Source organism: Acinonyx jubatus, chromosome C1 (genome assembly GCF_027475565.1).
Source record: "Acinonyx jubatus isolate Ajub_Pintada_27869175 chromosome C1, VMU_Ajub_asm_v1.0, whole genome shotgun sequence".
In the NCBI taxonomy this organism is placed as follows: domain Eukaryota; kingdom Metazoa; phylum Chordata; class Mammalia; order Carnivora; family Felidae; genus Acinonyx; species Acinonyx jubatus.
Window position 1 is genome coordinate 164,942,484 of NC_069381.1, and position 21,886 is coordinate 164,964,369.

The 21,886-nt window shown below is 37.1% G+C and overlaps 1 protein-coding gene across 4 annotated transcripts in view; it reads right to left on the reverse strand.

Moving 5' to 3' along the window:
* ZNF385B (zinc finger protein 385B) overlaps positions 1-18,141 on the reverse strand; it is a 313,431-nt gene extending 295,290 nt beyond the window's left edge. For 3 of the 4 annotated variants that reach the window (XM_027055374.2, XM_027055373.2, XM_027055380.2), the window contains exons 1-2: positions 17,990-18,141; positions 17,043-17,360 (exon numbers count right to left, since the gene is read on the reverse strand). In XM_027055374.2, coding sequence (XP_026911175.1) covers positions 17,043-17,358 — 316 coding nt within the window. In that variant the 5' untranslated portion in view covers positions 17,359-17,360; positions 17,990-18,141. Of the gene's footprint in view, positions 1-17,042; positions 17,361-17,989 lie in introns of those variants that run through there. The other variant, XM_027055377.2, reaches the window with a different exon arrangement.
* Between the last annotated feature and the right edge of the window lie 3,745 nt (positions 18,142-21,886).

Sequence of the window (21,886 nt, forward strand, 5' to 3'; positions counted from 1 at the left end):
TCTCCTCTGAACGTGACCTTTTCTCTCTCCCTCCCACCCTCTGTCAGGTGTCTGGAGCGTGCATGTGCACACACGTGCAGGCACACAGACCCCTGAGATATCTCCCCTACAGATTTTGCCTAATGCATAGAAGATGCTCAAAAAGTCTGTCAAACGAGCATGCTCCTGCCCACACATGCATGTTCGCATAAATGCTCACCCCTTTGTATTTCTTTGCTTTCCATATTCATTAATGAGTTCCAGCAAAATATTGTGGGGTTAGGAATGAGGAAAATATCTTACTTTCGATATACTTGTGGCACCATCTTGTGGTGATTCTACAGTGTTACTATTTCAAGTTTACTTTCTAAAGTTCAAAATTGTCTGAGAAAAACACTTTTTGAGGATAAATTTTCATTTTAAATATATAGGAGAGGCAGCGTAAGAAATTTGGCCTAGGAATTTAAAAATCCACCCACATATTTTAATAGTTATAATACCTATTACAATGTCTTGACCCTAGAAGCTGATTCTTATATGTAAAATAGGAATGCAAATAAGAGATTAGAAGGGAGGGGGGAAAAACAGCTGAGGATCACCGAGGATCCTGGAGGCACCAAAGAGAGAAGCAGAGAATATGGCAGCAAAGAAGAGGATACATTATACAACACTCCAACCCACAACCCATTTTCTGATCTTGCTCTCCATTTCCACCTCCAAGTAATTACTTCTACTTCCTGCTGCAAAATCACCTGGTTATATCATTCTTACTTTTCCTCTCCCTGCTCCCAATGTGTCCTCAAGTTAAAATCTACTCAAACTTGGGGCACCTTGATGGCTCAGTTGGTTGGGCATCCAACTTCTGCTCAGGTCATGATCTCACGGCTTGTGGGCTCGAGCCCCGCATTGGGCTCTGTGCCTACAGCTCAGAGTCTGGAGCCTACTTTAGATTCTGTGTCTCCCTCTCTCTGCCCCTCCCCTACTCATGCTCTGCCTCTCCCTGTCTCAAAAATAAATAAACATTAAAAACTGTTTTTAAAAAATCTACTCAAACTCAGTACAGAATTTCTAAAGCCAAATCAAAGATGCCACTTCTCACTTTAAGAGGCAGAATCTATTTTTCCACCACTTGAGGCTGGACTGGTCTTGTGACTAGCTCTGACCAAAAGAACACAGTGGTTGCACCTTCTACTCTTGCTGTATTTGCAGTACTGTTCTGTGACTCAGAGTAACAAAGCCTAGTCTAAGTAACTGGAAAAGGAGAGTCTCCTGGCAAGAAAGCTCTAGTATACAGCCAGCACCACACGTGTGTGTAAGGTGATCATAGACCATCCAACCCAGTTGACTGCAGCTGCATGAGTGACCTCTGGTGAGTCCGGGGCAAGGACCACCAGTTCTAATCTTTGACCCCAGAGAATCATGATTAAAATAAAGCATTGTTTAAAAAAATATCTAAAGACTTCTATTATGCCACATTCTCTTGTGTCTCCTTCTGGTTTTCTCACTCAGTTTCAGCCACATCTCAGCTTTTTGGATATGCCAAACTGTTTCTCAGTTTAAGATTTTCAACATTCTCTTTACTGCCTTTGAATCAATGTTTCTCTACTCTCTTTGCTTGACTAACTCTTGTTTAGTCTTAAAAACTTAACCTTCAATGAGATTAGAAATTTGTTTGGGGGGCACCTGGGTGGCTCAGTTGGTTAGGCGTCTGACTTTGGCTCAGGTCATGATCTTGTGGCCCGTGAGTTCGAGCCCCGCATTGGGCTCTGTGCTGACAGCTCAGAGCCTGGAGCCTGTTTTAGATTCTGTGTCTCCCTCTCTCTCTGACCCTCCCCCATTCATGTTCTGTCTCTCTCTGTCTCAAAAATAAATAAACATTAAAAAAAATTTAAAAAAAAGAAATTTATTTGGAATTAATTGAAGGTGAGAAAGAAAATGGGCAGTTCAGTTAGTAGCAACCAGGAACACCAAACATTAGATAACAAGAAAGTAATCATGAATTCCTTTCATTTTTACTTCGTGAAGGATTTGTTGCAAAAAGTTATGAGAGGTAATACAGAGTGCTAAAAAGATCTTAGACTTTGAATCCTTGTGTGGCCTTTGGAAAGGCCTACATATCTTTCTAAGTTTCTTATCTATAACATGAGGAGAGTCATACTTATCGTGTTGGGTTGTGAAAACTAACATTATTTTAGTCTTTCCATGATAATTCCTATCTCGAGTGCACCTCAAATCACATATAAATGTGTCTCTCCTAAAATAGTTTGGCACAACCTTCATAATCTGGGCCTGACCTTTCATAGTTTTAAATATTATTTGTGCCAAATGAGTGCCAACTGCAGGATCAGAGGTCACACCCTAAGAAAGAATCCCTTCCCATTCTGAGGAAATATGGGTTCAAAAAACCTCAGAATACAATCAATCCTCCCCACCATAATCCTTGGGAGCAATTTGATTCTCCATGACAGGCATAAATGTTCCTTGAAAACACAAGGAGAATAAAATGTGAAGTTAACATTTATTACTCTGTCTAGTGATTTACATACATCTGATTGGGTAGGGTGGGTATCAGAATATCATGTATCCCTAACTGATATGTGGGGAAAGCTACTGGGCAGCAATGCTGGTACATTCAGAGAGAGAACTTACGGCTTCTCTTTTCTGATTCAACTTCACATCAGGAACACTGTCTGAGCAGTAACCTACAAGCACAAACTAGGCAAGTTCTGCCCAACATAACTTATATTCATAGATGGAAGGCAATAACATCGTGGTAAGGAATCAGGCCATAGAATTAGGCCAGCTTGTTCCAAATCCCGGCCTTGCTTCTTCTGGTTACTACCTAACCTCTTCCTTCCTTATTTGCATTATATGTAATAATAATACGTTCCTCACAAATCTGTTGTGAGAATTTAAATAAGGTAATCTCCTTAGCACAATATGTGGCACAAGGTAAAGCCTCATTCACCCACTTAACCACAGCCTTTGGGTCTACCTTCACTGTGTTTATGATACTGTAGAATGTACAGAGTTGCTTATAAGGCTCCCGGTTAGAGGTAAGGTTTGATTGAAAGGGTTGGGGGGATGAGTCACTCTATTTTTAAGACACTGTCTATTTCCATGGGTCAGTGGGTGTCCCAGGAGAAGACAAGGAACATAAGGCCATCCTTCTCTTTCCTAATTTCCAATTATAGATTTATCTAAGTTTAGAAGCTCCTTGTCTGGGTATAAATCCTCCTCAATGGGTTAGATGGTATTCTCAAAGTGTGATTTCATACCAGGAGCTTCTGCTGAGAATTTGTTAGAAATGCAAGTTCTCAGGTTCTACTCAGGCCTACTGAATCAGAGACTTTAGGGATGGAGCCCAGCAATCTGCATTCTAACACACCTTTCAGGTGATTCTGATGCATGCTAAAATTTGAGAACCACTGAATTAGATAATCAGTTATTCACACATCAATTGCTTTCAATTTTTAAAGTTCAAATCCCCCTCAGAGAATTAGAATGGTAAATGGCATAGGAATGGTGGGGAAATATCACAGCTATAGGCACTGATGATAAAGAATAGATCCCAGCCTTTGACAGCAGAGGGCAAGGTGAGCATCACTAGCCATCTACATAGAGAAGAAATGTGGTCAGTTTTATCTGGACTTAGGGAATTGTTCATGGGTTGTGGAAAATAATCTCTGCACAGTCATGTGGTATCCTAGGGAAACAAAACAACACCAAGCTGAGGTAACTGGACTAGATTGGGGGGGGGGGGCTCCTGGTTGTTGTAAACCAGAGTGGTATAGAAGAACTAAGCAGAACCCTGAATTCCAGCAGTTGCCCCTTAATTTTTTATGAGTTTGGGCAGCTGTGTTTTCCCTATGCTCCCATGGGACAAAGAAGACTCGACTGTTCTACCTACTTTCCACTTTGCCTGAGGGAATCTTCCCTCCTTTTCATCTAATCACACTTCATTCCAATAATAAACTATTTCTAGCTTGTTCCTATGTGCATTTACATTGCCATCATTTCTATTTGGAATGTTGTTTTTCCTTGAATAACCTGAAACTCATCTTTGAATATTCACCACAAATACCACCTCTTCTGGGAAGCCGTCCCTGACCTCTGGAAAGTTAACCATTCCTTTCTTTGTGCCAACGCATCTTAAATAGATCCATAATCATTCTTAGCATATCATATTGTCATTCATTTATTTAGATACCTATCTGGACACTTATGAAAAAGACATTGTGTTTTATTAATCTCTGTGGACAACCTGAAAATATTTAAAAAGCAAAACCCTGACATTTGTGTTCATTATCATCTCTAATAATGCTACTAGAAGACTGGGTAATTTAGTAGTCACCTTTATTATGAGTTTTTAACTGAAATTTTTTCGAGATGATTAAAGATTCACATGCAGTTGTATGAAATAATACAAGGGGTTCCCTTGAACTCATTCCACCTTCCACTGATGGTAACATTTTGTAAACCTACAGAAAAGTATCACAGTCTTGACAAGGATACCATCTACCAATCTTACTCAGATTTCCCCAGTTTTACTTGTATTCCTTTGTGAGTATGTTTATCACCTGTGTAGGTTCACATCACCACCACCAGAGGATCCCTCATAATCCCTCTTTCATAATCACACCCAGTTACCTCCTGAAATCTGTCCCCATCCCTAACCCCACTAATATGTTCTCCATTCCTAAAACTTGGTCATTTCAAAAATGTTTCACAATGGAATCATACAGTATGTAACCTTATGGGATTGACTTTTTTCACACTCCATAATTCCCTAGAGTTTCTTCCAAGTTGTTGTGTACATCAGTAGTTCATTCCTTTTTATTATAGAGTAGTATTCCAAGTATGGGTGTACTACGGTTTAACATTTCACCCTCAAAAGATATCCACACCAATCCTGGAAACCTGCGAACATTACCTTATCTGAAAAAAAAGGAGCTTTGCAGATGTAAGTTAAGGATTTTGAGATGAGAAAATCTTGAATTATTCAGTGGTTCCTAAATCCAACTGTAAGTGTCCTTATGAGAGAGAAGTAGATGGAGATTGTAAATAGACCAAAAAGGAGAGGACACAGATACACAGAGGAGAAAATGATGTGAAAACAGAGGCAGAGATTGGAGCAGTGTAGCCTCAAGCCCAGGATTGCCCAGGCAGTCACTAGAGGGTGGAGGATATAGGCAATTGATTCTCTGTAGTGCCCCTGAAGGTTAATGCAGCACTGCCAAATTCAGACTTTTAGACCCCAGAAATTTGAAAGAATATATTCTATTATCTTAGACCAAATTTGTGGTCATTTGTTACAGAAGCCTCAGGAAACTAATAGAGTTGTTTATAGTTTATGACTATTACAAATAATGCTACTCTAAACATTCATATACAGATTGTTGTGGGAATATATTTCAGTTCCCTGGAATAAATTCCCAAGAGTACAATTGCTGGGTTGAATGGTAAATATATGTTTCATTTTATAAGAAACTTCCCAACTATTTTCTAGAGTGGCTATATCATTTTACACTTCCATTAGCAATGTATGAGTGATCCGTTTTCTCCTCATCCTTGCCAACATTGGTGTTGTCACTATTTCTTGCTTTAGCCATTCTTATAGATACATATTAAAATCTTATTGTGATATCACATTGCATTTCCCCAATGACTAATGAGGTTGAACATCTTTTCATCTGTATATGCTCTTCAGTGAAATTTCTGTTCTGATCTTTTGCCTATTTCATAATTGATTTTTTTTACTGTTGAATTTTGAGAACTTTTTATATATCCTAGATACTAGTCCTATGTTGAATATATGGCTTACAAATATTCTTTACCATCTGTAGCTTATATTTTCATCCTCTTCACATGGTAGTTAACAAAGCACAAGTTTTTAATTTTGTATGAAGTCCAGTTGATCCATATTTCTCTTACGGATTATGTTCTTGGTGCTAAGTCATAACTTTTTGCCTAGCCTTAGGTCCCAGATATTTTCTTCTATTTTTTCCTTTAGAATTTTTATATTTTTATGTTTTATATGCAAATCTGTGATACACTGTGGTTTAATTTTTGTATATGGCATAAATTTAGGTGAAATTTCTTTCTTTTTTTTTTTTTTTCCATCTATGGATATCCAATTGCTCCAGCAACATTTGTTGAAAAAGCTATCTTTCCTCCATTCTAATGCTCTTGCACCTCTGTCAAAAATCAATTGAGCATAAGTGTATAGATCCATTTCTGGGTTCTGTTGCTCTTTCTGTTGATCTATACCTATACCTCTTTTAAAATAACACTGTCTTGATTACTTTAGCCATACAGTAAGCCTTGATATTGGGTATAGATTTTTCCTGCTCTATTATTCTTTGTCAAGATTTAGCTATTCTAGAACCTGAGTTCTTCCATATAATTTTGGAATAAGCTTGTCTATGTTTACAAAAAACCTTGCCGGGGGTTTCGATAGGAATTGCATAAAATGTATGGGTTAATTTAGGGAGCTAATATCTTAACTATGCTGAGTTTTCCAATCCATGAATATGGTATGTTTCTCCATTTACTTAGGTCTTCACATCTTTTCTCAACATTTTGTAATTTTCAGCATATAGATCCTTTATATCTTTAAACTGTAAATCTAAGTATTTTGTTTTACTAGATGTGATTATGATATTGTGTTTAAATTTCAGTTTCCATATGTTTATTTTTAGTATATAAAGATGAAATTGATTTTTGCATGTTGATTCTCTATTCTGAAATCCTGCTAAACTCACTTAATAGTTTTAGACTCATAGACTGTTTAGGATTGATATATATAGACCATAATGTCATCTGAAGTGAGACAGTCATGTCTTCCTTTCCAATATGTACACCTTTTATTTATTTATGCTTGCCTTATTATGGTGATTAGAATTTCCAGTACTGTGTTGAATGAGATGAGAATGGACACCCTTATCTTGCTCTTTTTTAATTTTGTCAGTTTCAAAAATTTAATTCCAGTATAATTAACATACAGTGCTATATTAATTTCAGGTGTAAAATATACTAATTCAACAATTCTATACATTGCTCAGTGCTCATCATGGTAAGTGTACTCTTTAATCCCCAACACCTATTTCACCTATCCCTATACCCACCTCCCCTCTGTAACCATCAGTTTGATCCTCTGTTTCTTGGTTTGTCTCTTCTTTTCTTCGTTTTGTTTCTTAAATTCCACATTTGCGTGAAATCATTGTAATTCTCTGACTCATTTTACTTAGCATTATACTTTCTAACTCCATCCATGCTATTACAAATGGCAAGATTTCATTCTTTTTTGGCTGAATAATATTCCATGGTACCACATCTTCTTTAGTCATTCATCTATCAATGGACACTTGGGCTGTTTCCATAATTTGGCTATTGTAAATAATGTTGCAATAAACATGGGGGTGCATATATCCTTTCAAATTAGTGTTTTTGTATTGTTTGGGTAAATACCTAATAGAATGATTACTGGATCATAGGGTAGTTATACTTTTAACTTTTTGAAGAATCTCCATACTGTTGTCCACAGTGGCTGCATCAGTTTGCCTTCCCCACAACAGTTAAAAGTGTTCCTTTTTCTCCTTATCCATACCAACACTTGTAGTTTCTTGTATTTTTTATTTTAGCCATTCTGACAGGTGTGTAGTGATATCTCGTTGTAGTTTTGATTTGCATTTCCATGATAATGAGTGATGTTGAGCATCTTTCCATGTGTCTGTTGGCCATCTGTAGGTTTTTTTTCTGGAGAAATTTCTGTTCATGTCTTCTGCCCAGTTTTTAATTGGGTTTTTTTTTTGGGTGTTGAGTTGTGTAAGTTTTTTATATATTTTGGATTCTAACCCTTTATCAGATATGTCATTTGCAAATATCTTCTCCCATTCAGTAGGTTGTCTTTCAGTTTTGTTGATCGTTTTCTCCACTGTGCAGAAGCTTTTTATTTTGATGAAATCCCAATAGTTTATTTTTGCTTTTATTTCCCTTGCCTTAGGAGACATATCTAGAAAAATGTTGCTATGGATGATGTCAAGGACATTACTGCCTGTAATCTCTTCTAGTATTTTTATGGTTTCAGGTCTCCCATTTACATCTTTAATTGATTTTGAGTTTATTTTTGTGTGTGATGTAAGAAAGTGGTCCAGTTTCATTCTTTTGCATGTTGTTCAATTTTCCCAACACCATTTGTTAAAGATACTTATTTTCTTTTTCCCATTGTATATCCTTGCTTCTTCTGTTGGAGACTAATTCAACATATAGTCATGGGTTTGTTTCTGAGCTTTCTATCTTGTTCCATTGATCCATGTGTCTATTTTTGTGCCAGTACCATGCTGTTTTGATTACTACAGCTTTGTAATGTAATTTGAAATCTGGAATTGTGATGCCTCCAGTTTCGTTTTTCTTCCTCAAAATTGTTTTGGTTATTCAGGGTCTTTTGTGGTTCCATACAGATTTTACTATTATTTGTTCTAGTTGTGTGAAAAATGCTGTTTGTATTTTGATAGGGATTACATTAAATAGATACATTGCTTTGGGCAATATGGACATTTCAATATTTGTTCTTCCTATTCATGAGCATGGAATATCTTTCCATTTGTTTCTGTCATCTTGAATTTCTTTCATCAGTATTAACCAGTTTTCAGACTATAAGCCTTTTACCTTCTTGGTTAAGTTTATTTATAGGTATTTTATTATTTTTGTGTAATAGTAAATGGGATTGTTTCTTAATCTTTCTGTTGTTTCATTATTAGTGCATAGAAGTACAAGGGATTTCTGTACATTGATTTTTGTATTCTGTGACCTTCCTGAATTCATTTACCAGTTCTATTAGCTCTAGTAGTTTTTATACATTTAAATATATAAACTGAGTAAAGTCTTTAGGGTTTTCTCATCTTATGTGCAAATAGTGAAAATTTTACTTCTTCCTTACCTATTTGAATGCCTTTTATTCCTTTCTTTTGTTTGCTGTGGCTAAGATTTCCAGCACTATGTTGAATAAAAGTAGTAAGAGTGCAAATCCTTGTCTTGTTCCTGATCTTAGGAAGAAGGCTCTCAGTTTTTCCCAATTGAGTATGATATCAGCTGAGGGTTTTTCATATATGGACTTTATTGTGTTGAGGTATGTTCTCTCTAACCCTATTTTATTGAAGATTTTTATTATGAATGGATGTTGTACATTGTCAAATACTTTTTCTGCATTTACTGAAATGATCACAATTTTTTAAATATTTTCTCTTTTTGATGTGATGTATCATATTGATTACATTTGCAAATATTGAACCAGTCTTGCAACCCAGGAATAAATCCCACTTGGTCATGGTGAATGATTTTTTTAAGTATATATTGTTGGATTCATTTTGCTAACATTTTGTTGAGGATTTTTGCATCTATGTTCATCAGAGATATTGGCCGTAGCTCTCTTTTTTTTTGTAGTGTGTTTATCTGGTTTTGGTATCAGGATAATGCATGTCTCATAGGACGAATTTGGAAGTTTTCCTTCCTCTTCAATGTTTTGTAATAGTTTGAGAAGATTAAATATTAACTGTTCTTTAAATGTTTGGTAGAATTCACCTGTGAAGACAGCTGGTCCTGGACCTTTGCTTGTTGGGAGCTTTTTGATTACTGATTCAATTTCACTGCCAGTAATTTGCCTGTTCAAATATTTTATTTCTTCCAGATTTGATTTTGGAAGATTGTAAGTTTCTAGGGATTTATCCAGTTCTTCTAGGTTGTTCACCCTTATCTTGCTCTTGATCTTAGTTAGGGTAAAGCATTCAGTCTTTCACCATTAAGTATGATGCTAGCTATTGGCTTTTTGTAGTGCTCTTTATTAAACTGAGGTAATTTCTCTCTATTCCTAACTTGCTGAGAGTTTTTATCTTAAATGAGTGTTGAGTTTTCTCAAATTCTTTTACTTCGTCAATTGATATGATCATATGATTTTTCTTCTTTAGCTGTTGATATGATGTTTTATACTACTGATTCTCAAATTGTTGAACCAGTCTTACAAATCTGGACTAAATCTAACTTGGTCATGGTGTAAAATTCTTTTTATACATTACTGGGTTTGGTTTGTTTATATTTTATTGAGAATTTGAGTCTAAGTTCATGAAAGATTAGTCTGTAGCTTTTTTTTTTTTTTAATATATTGTCTTCGTCTGATTTTGGTATCAGGGTAATAATAACCTCATAAAGTTAGTTGGAGAGTCTTTCCTCCTCTTCTATTTCCTGGAAGAAATGATAAAATTGGTGTTCTTTAAACCTTTTTTTTGTAGTTTTATTTATTTTGAAAGAGAGAGCATGAGCAGAAGGGGGCAGGGAGAGAGAATTCCAAGCAGGTTCCACACTGTCAGCAGTGCCTGATGTGGGGCTCAAATTCATGAACCATGAGATCATGTCCTGACCCAAAATCAGGCTTAACCGACTGAGCCATCCAGGTGCCCCAAAATTGGTGCTCTTTAAATGCATGGCACAATTCTCTAGTAAAATCCTGTGGATATAGAAAGTTCTTTTGGGGGAGCTTTATAATGCATTCTTCTAAGTTACCAAATTTCTGAATATAGTTTGTAGTATTTTCTTATTACTTTTTTAATTGATGCAAGTTCTATCGTAATAGCACCTATATTGGTTGTGTCTTCTTTCTTTTTAATCTTTGTCAGTATTGCTAGGGGCTTATAAATTTCATTGATTTTTTTTTCCCCCAAAGAAACAGCTTTTTGTTTCATTGATCTTTCTCTATTGTTTTTCTGTTTTCAACTTCAGATATCTCTGCACTATTATTTTCTTCCTTCTGCTTGTTTTAGGTTTACTTTTTCTCTTCTAGCTTCTTAATGCAGAGACTTATTTATTGGAGACCTTTTCTCATTTCAAATATAAGCATTTAATGCTATAAATTTTCTTCTCAGCACTGTTTTAGTTACTTCCCACATAATTTGATATGTCATTTTTCCATTTTCATCTACTCTATGTATTTTTTTATTTCCTTTGAGTTTTATTCTTTGATTCATGGATTAAGAGATATGCTATTTTCCTGTTGGTTTTCTATTATCAATTTCTAGTTTAATTTCATTATGGTCAGAGACATATTGTAATCATACTGTGTATGACTATAATTCCTTTAAATGTGTTAAGGTTTGTCTTATGGCCTAGAATATGGTATCACAGTGAATGTTCCATGGGCACTTGAAAAAAATACATGTTCTACTGTTGAGGGGTGGAGTTCTAAATAAATTAGTTAAATCCTGATGCCTTATGATATTGTTCAGATTTTCTATATCCTTGATGATTTTTTGGTCTAGTAATTCTATTATAGAGAGAGAATTGCTGTAGTCTTCAGCCATAACTGGTACATGAACATTTAGAATCATCATGTCTTCCTGGTGGACTGAACCTTTTATCATAATGCAATGTCTCTCTTTGTCTCTAATAACATTCCTTGTTCTGAAGTCTATCTTACCATAAATTAATAGATACTCATGCCTTTTTAATTTTTATTACTGTTTGCATGACATATTCTTTTCCATATTTTTACTTTCCACCTACCTATATCATTGTACAGTGAGTTTCTTGTTGGCAGCATATAACTGGGTAATTTTTTCAATCTTTTCTGAAAATCTCTGTGTTTTGCTTATTTGGACCATTCACACGTAAGGTAATTGTTAATACGTTATTCAGTGTCCCATTTATTATTTGTTTCCTCTGGTTCTCATTTCTATGTTTATCTTTTCTTGTTCTGGGAGTTACTTGAAAGTTTTTGTAGTACTCCATCTTGATTTACTTATATTCTTTTTGATTGTGTATCTTTGTAAAGCTTTCAGAATAGTTGTTGTAGATATTACAATATACATACTTATCACAATCTCTTGGCATTACCATTTAAATACTTCAAATGAAATATAGGTATCTTACTTATATTTGGGTCCCTTACATTTCCCTACTGTTAAATATCATTGTCTTATCAGATGAGTTATAATTTTTGTTTTAATCATCAAATATGATTTATACAACTCAGGAAAATGAGAGTGTGAGGATTAATTTTATGTGTCAAACCCTGACTGGGCTACGTGGTGTCCAGATATTTGGTCAAATGTTATTTTGGGTGCTTCTGTGAATTTTGGATTGGTCTCACATTTAAATATATAAACTGAGTAAAGCAGATTGTTCTCCCTAATGTGGGCAGGCCTCATCCAGTCAGTTGCAGGCCTGAATAGAACAAAAGGCTGATCCTCCCTGAGTAAGAAGGAATTCTTCCTGCCTGACTGCCTTTGACCTGGGACATAATTTTTTCCTGTCCTCAGATTTAAACATTGTCTCTTCCTGGGTCTAATCCAGGCTGCAGGAAAAACTGCATCCCCGCTCTTCTCAGATGCCCCTCTGTAGTTCCCAGGTTCACTCAGGAGCCTGTGTACTCACTAAGCCCATAGGAAATCAGAAGAATGCTTCAGTTCTATTTGCCCCTTGCTAGGGGCCAGAAATACCATTGTCTTACTGTCTCTCTGGAGCCTCTGAGGCATCAGACTACTTTGTCTGGATCCAAGACTAATCTGTGGTTTCTGTTATTTCCACCCACCCCTTGGGACTAGATGGGGAAAGGAGTAAGGATCCTTCCCATGCAGACTAAGTTATCTAAGCTCTCTTCGCATTACCTGTTTCTCCCTTATGTAGCCAGAGTGTTCTTATAATATGTGACCAACGACAGTGTTGGGAAAGGGATCTTGCTACTACTCATAATGATTTCCTCGCTCAGGAAAAAAAACTACATTGGTACATTCACACACACACACACACACACACACACACACACACACAAATGGTTTTAGCTGTACTCTAAGAGTCTTCCTATTCTTCCAGAAGCTGAGATTTAATGGTTTGAATTCTAAGTTTAGTGAAAGAACTGCCCGTGGTTAGGGGTTAGTCACTTCTTACCCAGAGAAATGGCTTAAGTCTCAACCACCACACTGTGGACCCCATGCTCACCCCTGCCAACCCCTACACTATAATGAGACTGACTGACAGGAGGCAAAGTTACCTCTGAAACAGACAGATCTTGGGAAGGCTACCTCTACTATAACATCCCTTCTCCTTTGTGGGGAAGATGAGCTACCACTTTCCTCTGTGTACCAGTCTGTTAGGGCTGCTGTAACAAAAGCACCACAAACTGAGTGGCCTAACAATAGAGATACATCACCTCACAGTTCAGGCAGTCCAGGTTTAAGGTGTGGCAGGGTTGGTTCTTTCCGGAAACTCTGAGAGAAGGACTGATTTCAGATCTCTCTCCTTGATTTGTAGATGGCTGTCTTCTCCCTGTGTCTCTTTACATCATTTCTTTTTGTATGTCTGTAAGTCCAAATTTCCCCTTTTTACAAGGATATCAGTCATATTGAATTAGGGTCAACCTAACCCTAAAAACTTCATTTTAATTTACTTTGCAAAGTCCCAATCTTACAAATTCTGAAGTGCTGATGATTAGGATTCCAACATATCTTTTTTTTTTCCCAGAGGGACAAAATTTAGCTCACAACACTCCCCAAAGCCAAGCAATGGGCGAAAAGAGAGAGTGACTCTTTGTTCCTTGATTATGTGTCTTCTTTGTCAGTGGACTTCCAAGTCTCCCCTGTGCTACCTGAGCAGGCAAGAAAAATGTGGAGTCCCCCACACCCCACTCCACTTCTACCTGCCTGTGCCCCAGGAGCTCCAGGTTTTGAAGAGGAATGTTAGTTGTCAGATGTATTTTGCACATTCCCTCAAGCCCTAAGAGTTGATAAGTACCTAGATAAGAAGAGAGGACACAATCTCACCAGGACTGCCACAATGTGGGAGAAAAAAGCACACACAATTGAGGAATGGAGTCTTTTGCTACAATGTGGGGGTAAGCCAGGAGATGCAACTAAATTTCAGGGATTCCCAATGCCTAAGGGATACTTTGGGGGAGTTCTTCATCCAGAGGGGCCATTAGGAGCACTTGTGACCCACAGACACAAACAGAATAGTAATCCCCTACCAAGAACAGCACTGCAACCTTGCCAAGGCTGTTAGGTAAGGCCACCTCCACCCATCCATCCCTACCTAGGGAGAAGGGCAGGCCAAAGCATGGGAGGCTGGAGGCTAACTGTATCCCATGCTCCATTCTAAACTCCAGGATCTATCTAGCCAAATCTTAATCCAACTCTGACATGGATTTTTTTTTATATAAATAGAGCTGAATCATTCAAGTCAGAATACTTCTGAATATTCAAAAGTGAGAAGTTATGGGCTGAGAAAGTGTTAAGGGAACTGCTATCCAGCAGGAAACAGATGTTTGATAGATCAAAACTAAAGAAAGTGACTGGAAAAAATAAAAGCATGACAGGCTTGCTCCTCAGTGAGTTGAGACTCTAAATAGTAGATAAGTGTACAGGCACACACACAGCACTAAGGCACAGTCCACTTTAGTGCCTGCTGTTTCACTTAGCATGAGATCGTGAACAGATTCTCCTGTCATTAGGTATTCTTCAAAAAAATAATTTCTTAAAAAAATATATATATATATAATTTCTTAATGTTTATTTATTTTGAGAGTGAGGGTGAGAGCAGGGGAGGGGCAGAGAGAGAGGGAGAGAGAAAATCCCAAGAAGGCTCCACATTCTTAATGTGGAGCCCAACACGGGGCTCGAACTCACGAACCGTTAGATCATGACCTGAACTGAAATTGAATCAGATGCTTAACTGACCAAGCCACCCAGGTGCCTCCCAAATATAATTTTTAATGCCTATAGTTTCTATCATTCATCTTATAAATGTACTATAATGTATGTAACCTTTCTTCTATTGGACATTCAGGATACACCTAATATTTTGGAATTATAAATCGTGCCATGAGAATCTTTGTACACACATCTATGTTTAATTTCTGTTTCAAAGAAAGATATTGTTATACCTACTATTTTTTTCAAATGGGAGGATTAATGTTAACCACTTCCAGACATTAACTGACTTGTCTTCATCATATGCTAAACCCATCTTCTGACAATGGATAATTGACTATATTATCAGTACATGAAAATTGCCCTTTATATCTAATGTAAAACTTGAAAAGCTGACTCATTTTCTTACCCATCTTCCCATATACTAATATTGTCTTATATTAGATGATGAACGATATTTTACTAATAGAATACATCCATAATATCCTGGGTATGTCTTAGCTAAATTTATTCATGTCAGCTAATTTCATTAGCATGGAGAAACTCATGAGTTGGAGCTTTACATGCCTAATTTCAAAACCCATCAAAGTGAGATAGTATGCCACAAGATAGCAACCATTTGTGACCACAAATAGACCAAACACATAGGTCTGACATTAACCTGAGTGTTACTGCATGGCAGAAAATGGCAGCAAAGTAGTGACAAAGAATAACAGCTTCACTACTAATTAATTAAATATGCTTGGAACTCTCCATCTTCCATTTCCATGCCAAATTATTTCCTCTCCATTCCTAGTCTGAAAATTGAGGATAATCGTAGTAACTACTTCAAGGTTAATGAAAAGATTAAAGGAGAAAATTCCTATAAAGGACCAAAACATGTCCCTTAAAATATGATCAGTTAATGTTAGCTACTATCACTAATTAGAAGTCACAGGTTACCTCAATCTAGGCATAGATGTTTGGGTTCTAACAGACAGGATTCAAATCTTTACTCGGGGCTATTTGCTCTCTGACTCAGATATAAGACAATAAATCGGTTTTCAACCTGACACCAACTCTATTTCAATATGCAAATACAGATATATTAATGCATCTAATACTTATATTATCATATAATAAATAAAGACAAAATGGAAAAGTAATTTTCCACTATCATCATGAATGTGTGTGTCATATCCTCAAAGTTCCTTTAAGTTCTCTCACCGCACACTAAGTATTGACTGGGGAAAATAATTTAATGAAATTCAAGAAGTATAAAGAAGTAGTTAGGTTCAGCTTTTAGCACACACACAACATTCAGCGGAGCTGAATACGGATCACAGCATAACTTCACAAAGTAAGAAACCATGTAAGAGCACCAAGTGAAATCCCACCCAACGGCTGCTCTGCATCATCAACACTGCAGGGTGAACGAACAGTTTGCTGGAATGGAATGTGGAGCTCTTCCACTTACTAGGACGCTTATCTTGACCCCCCTCATAAACCTGGGTAGGAGGCCCCGTTTTTGTGCAGATCTTCACCACGGATAAGAGTAAATTTCACATTTTCTTTAGTTGTGTCCGAGTGAAGATACCCAATGACCAGCAGTGTGGAAGAGGAAGGTCTGCCTAAGATAAAGGATTTGAAAGAACGTTTCTCAGATTCAGGACAGATGCGGGAAATGTGAAAATTCCTAAGCTTCTGCCTCTACCCAGCCTACAGGACAGGGTGAGAGGTAAGAGGTGAGGCAAGAAGGTGCTTGCAGTAGGCCAGAGCTCAGAGGTAAGCCTTGTTGGTTTTGGCAATGCCTGTTCCTATTGTTAGAACACCACTGGCATGTTGCTGCCAGCTCCCTAAAAGAATATAACATGTCTCACACTCAAGATTAATGCTCCTTTTCTGCACCACGGGATGTTATAAATAAAGCTGTAGCTTTTTATGTACTATCAAGTAGTACGCTACCCTACAGAAAGCAGATGAAGGAAACCCAAGAAAGCCTAATTTTGCAGAGAAGGGGAACAAAAAACTGACATCACTGATCTATTTTAAACACATTTCAAAATACATTAGGAAATGTTCACACACTATGGGAATAAGGACCAAGTCTACAATCCAATACACAAAGTGTGTGTGAGTGTGTGTGTAATGTTTGTATCTAATATATATGAATTTTATACACACATACACACACACACACACACACACACACACACACACACACTCACTGAGAAGTAACAAACAGCTCTTGGAATTACCTGTGGGGAAAAGAATACAGGTTATTGTGGTGGTAGTTTCATGGTGAAAGAAGTCTTGTTCTAAATCCTTCACTTTCTAGAACAGCGGCATCTCTCCCAATAGCACATGGAACCCCTGGGCCTTTCCACCTACCTGCGCTGGTGTTGGTGCTGGGGCTGGCCAGCAGCTGCCCAGAGCCCTGGGCTGGTGGTGGGGGCTGCCCATCACTCAGCTGCTTGACTCGTTTGCGGTGGGATTTACCGTTGTAATGGACCTGGGCCTGGGCTGCGGAGTTCAGCTGGATGTTGCACACCTCACAGAAGGAGAACAGAATTTTCTTTTTCTCTTTACTCAACTGGTCCTCAGGCCTGTCATTCTTTAACCCCTTTTCTTCAAAGCCCCGTAGAAAAGTTGCCATATTCATAATACCATCTTCAGGGTAGTTGTTAGGGCTTAATGAGTACTTCATACCTGAAATTTTAAAAAAGTACAAGTGCTTGCAAAATATATGCTTTCTGATTTTCTAGTATGATTACAATTAATTTTCACGATATGGCTTCAGCTAAAAGTCTCCCAGCTGCTCAATGGATGCTCTTTGAAAAAGTCATCACAGCTAACTGATTGAACAAATAAATATGGTCTTTGGACATTTTTTTCTGTCTGTAGTGCTTCCTACTTTATTCCTGACCCACCCTCCTTCCATCTCTCAATTCCTTTGCCCTTTTAACTCCTGCCCACCGCTTAATCTTAGCTGGAAGAATACCATCTCCAGGCAACCCATCAGACCCGGTTTTCAGCTCATATAGTGACCGCCCTTCAGAGCATATGTATACATTTCATACATAGTTGTGCAATTTGATCTATGAGGGAAGTAACTTCATTTCTGATTTCCCCTAGGCCTAGAACTGTACTGTTTAAATAACAGGCACTTAAATACCTTTTGGAGGAAAGAATAAATATTATGAACCCGGAACTGTGAAAAAGGGTATGTATAGACACAAAAGTATATATAATACATGCGCACCTGCCAACAGTCACATACCCTAACCAGGGGAGGAGCTGAATAACAAAGATTAAAACATAGTATGTCTGCAACTTACATTAGGTTGTGTTCCAAAAGCCCCTTTATAAGTCAGCCAATGGGAATTTGAACATGCTTTCTTACAGTTGTAGTGAAACAAATTGTATTTAGGTTTCCAGATTAGCCCATAAATATCAATTTAATTTTTGATGAGGTTGAAATGCAGAACATCTGAAATAAAAAATAAAAGAAATACAATAAATGGTAAGCTAATAATTGAAAATTAGAAAAAGAGTAGAGTAGACTAAGATATAATTTTAAAGTACTGATTTTTTTTCTTCGTGTAGTTAGATAAGGGCATACTGATAGAGTATAACTTAAATGAAGATTTTAAAGGAGACTTTTCAGTACCTCAAGGTCCTTGGGTGATAAAGATGGCCTTGGCTTTTTATTTTGCTCAGTCCCACTTTAACATGCGTTATTTTTTCATTTTATTTAAGACCACTATTACAAGCATTTTCATACTTAATTTAAAAACCTCATGGGGCGCCTGGGTGGCACAGTCGGTTGGGCGTCCGACTTCAGCCAGGTCACGATCTCGCGGTCTGTGAGGTCGAGCCCCGCGTCAGGCTCTGGGCTGATGGCTCAGAGCCTGGAGCCTGTTTCCGATTCTGTCTCTCTCTCTCTCTCTCTGCCCCTCCCCCGTTCATGCTCTGTCTCTCTCTGTCCCAAAAATAAATAAAAACGTTGGAAAAAAAAAATTAAAAAAAAAGGAAAAAAAAGAAAACCTCGGATTTTTCCCAGTTCCTTTTTCCTAAGGAAAGTCACTTTACTAGTTGAACAGAACACCTCACTTCTGACACTTCTGGTCACCAAATATATGGAAGTTTTTCCCCAAGCCCAGCAATTCTCTGTGACACCAGCTGGGTGTCCTTCAATGTAACTCAATTTTGACACTATATACCCAGAGAGAGCATCAGATCACACAGGTTAAGGGCTCAGTCCCACAAGACTGCCCCTAACCCCCCCACCCCACACACACTTCAGATTGGCTGAGTTGAAGAGTGCTGTGCTATGAGGAATGAAGAATTCAAATAAAGAAAGGATTGTGGTTTATGAGGGACTTCTGTCTATGGTGGAATGACATTGGCTCTAAGCTATCTGTTGATCCATGGTGACTTAGAGCTGTATGAAAAGGAACGATGAGCTACAGACTATTCTGTATTTGGAGTATTTACCTATTAAATGTTTAAAATTCAGAAAATGAATTATAGCACAGGCTATGACCATAAAGATAGAGGTTGATTCTATGTATACAGTGTGCCAAAAAGAACACCTTATTTATGCCCATACACCCTATTGCAAAGTGCCATTATGTATTATACCATAGGCTAAGTCCTAACCTTCAATGAGCTGTCAGAAAATTGCTAATTTCAATATGTAAAACCTGTGTGTCCCATAAGTATTTTATCCAATGCCACCATTTTAAGGAACCCCATTTCACAAAATTTATTATAAAATTTATTCAAATTATACATAAATGAGGTTTAAGCAATTTCCATAGGTGAGTTGCAGAAAATAATTGTCATAATTAAAATAGGATTTAACTGAAAATACATCAATATTTTTGCTTTTATCCCCTAAATCCAAAGCATTATGGTTTCACAAAACCATTTTTCTTATAAAACTTTAGAAAATATCAGTGCCACATAAAAGTTATGTTCAAATATACTACTTTGTGTTCTCTCAAAATATTAAAATTTATAAGAATTAGCTGAACTAATTGATAAAGAGATAAATAATTTTAAAATGAGCTCATCATTAATATATTATGCCCTATCTGGAAAACTCATCCATTGTAAAACATAAGTACAATCAAACATCATTTCTAACCTTGCAAGGATAGGTCAGATACCAACCCACTGAATCACTGAAATCTAAGTGCTATATTTCAATTCAAGCAACCAAAATCCTTGACTCAGCTGAGGACTGATGACACTTTTATCTGAAAATTTAATTCAACTTGGAGGTGGCTGGCTTTGCCTATTTTGCTAATTAACATATGATGTTTCACAGAAAAAGGACATACATCAAAATGTTCCATTTTAGGTTAGGTTTGAAATCTAAAAAGTGATTTCTTTGTATTATCTTATAAAAGATAAATCCTGCTTAGCTGTGATTTTCTGATTGCGATTTGTCTTAGAAATACATTATGCCTTAGAGTTATTTAAATATACATATTCTAACTAAAAAGAAACTTTTAAAATGAAATGAATAGCTACATTAGAATTCTCCTGTAAAACCCTTCAGAATCCCAGCATCCTTCATAATCTTTATCCCTATTTTACTTCCTCCCAGAGTTACTCTCACTTACAGATAATCCCATAAGCCTCCAACACCACATTCATGGGCCACTCTAGGGAGAAGAGGGTACATTCTGTCCACCAAGTCCCAATTTATTAGTCCTGGCTCTGGCTTCACAATTTCCTCCTCTCAAGGGGAAAATATGTTTAGCTCCTCTTAAGAGCCACTTTCAACCAGAATATCTTTCATTCCAGAGGTCTTGAGAAAAAGACCTAGAGATGATAGGCAAGATAGCAGAGTCTCAATGTACATTTTTGGCCTGTGATGATATAATTTCTAGGCTTATAATATGTGTGTCACTGATATTTATAATGTCAATTTTCTGGCTAGGGGGAAGGTAAAAGTGAGTTTAAGTGGAAGAAGAATGAAAAATCTCATTTTCTGTTTTAAAGGTTTTTGTTTGTTTTTTATCAGACTATCTTAAATTTCATGTTTCACTTGCATAGGGAAGAAGGATCTTCAGGGGTATCCATTCTGAAGTAGAGCAGTAGGCAGCATTCTGCTTTGGAATGCCATGCAAACTTACCTGCAGGTAAGAGAAGCCAGAAACTAGATCAGGTACTCTGTGCTCTCTTTGTATGATTTTAACAGATTAGATGGCCAATCATTTAACATCCATGAAAGAATAAGATATTTTGGAACAGGTCAAGGAATAAGAAATTTGGTCCTTGAGTCGCTGCTTTTTGGGAAAAATATATGATAGGATAGGGGTGCCTGAGTGGCTAAGTAGGTTAAGCTTCCAACTTCGGCTAAAGTCATGATCTCAGGGTTCATGGGTTCGAGTCCTGCTTTTGACTCTGTGCTGACAGCTCAGAGCCTAGAGCTGCTTCGGATTCTATGTCTCCCTCTCTATCTGCCCCTTCTCCACTCGTGCTCAATCTCTCTCTGTCTCAAAAATAAACAAATATTAAAAAAAAAAAAAAGCAATGTTAGTAAGCTGCTTAAAAAAAAAAAAAAAGCTGATCGGATAGTCAGTGACTATCTAAAGGAGTGAGTTTTAAATGACCAGGATGTGATGCATCAGGGAAGTTTATACCCAACTTTCCTGTGTAGTTATCCAATTGTTTTTTATAATAAATAGAAAATTTTTCATAATAATTATGATAAATCAGGAAACTAATTCAGAGGTAAGATATCTCCATTATGCATGTGGAAAATACATTCTTTGACACAAAACTGCCACACCAGACAGAGAACATGGGAAGAGATTTCCTCACTTCTACATAAGTATGTAAGGCCCTGCCCCACCCCATGGATTTATTGTCTCATTTTCCAACTCAAGTCAGTCAGTTTTATCCATTTCTCATTCATTCTTTAACCTATAACAATCTGGATCATAACCCTTTTCCAAATTTAGTAATTCTCTTTGAAAAGTCACTATAAACACTTCCTTTTTTTCAGGAGTTTTTGGGTTTTTTATTTGTTTTTTTTTAGAAAGAGACCATTGCAAGAGACACTTTTTTTTTTAATGTTTGTTTATTTTTAAGAGAGACAGAGACACAGTGTGAGCAGGGGAGGGGCCGAGAGAATGGGAGACACAGAATCAGAAGCAGGCTCCAGGCTCTGAGCTGTCAGCACAGAGCCTGATGCAGGTCTCGAACTCACGAACAGT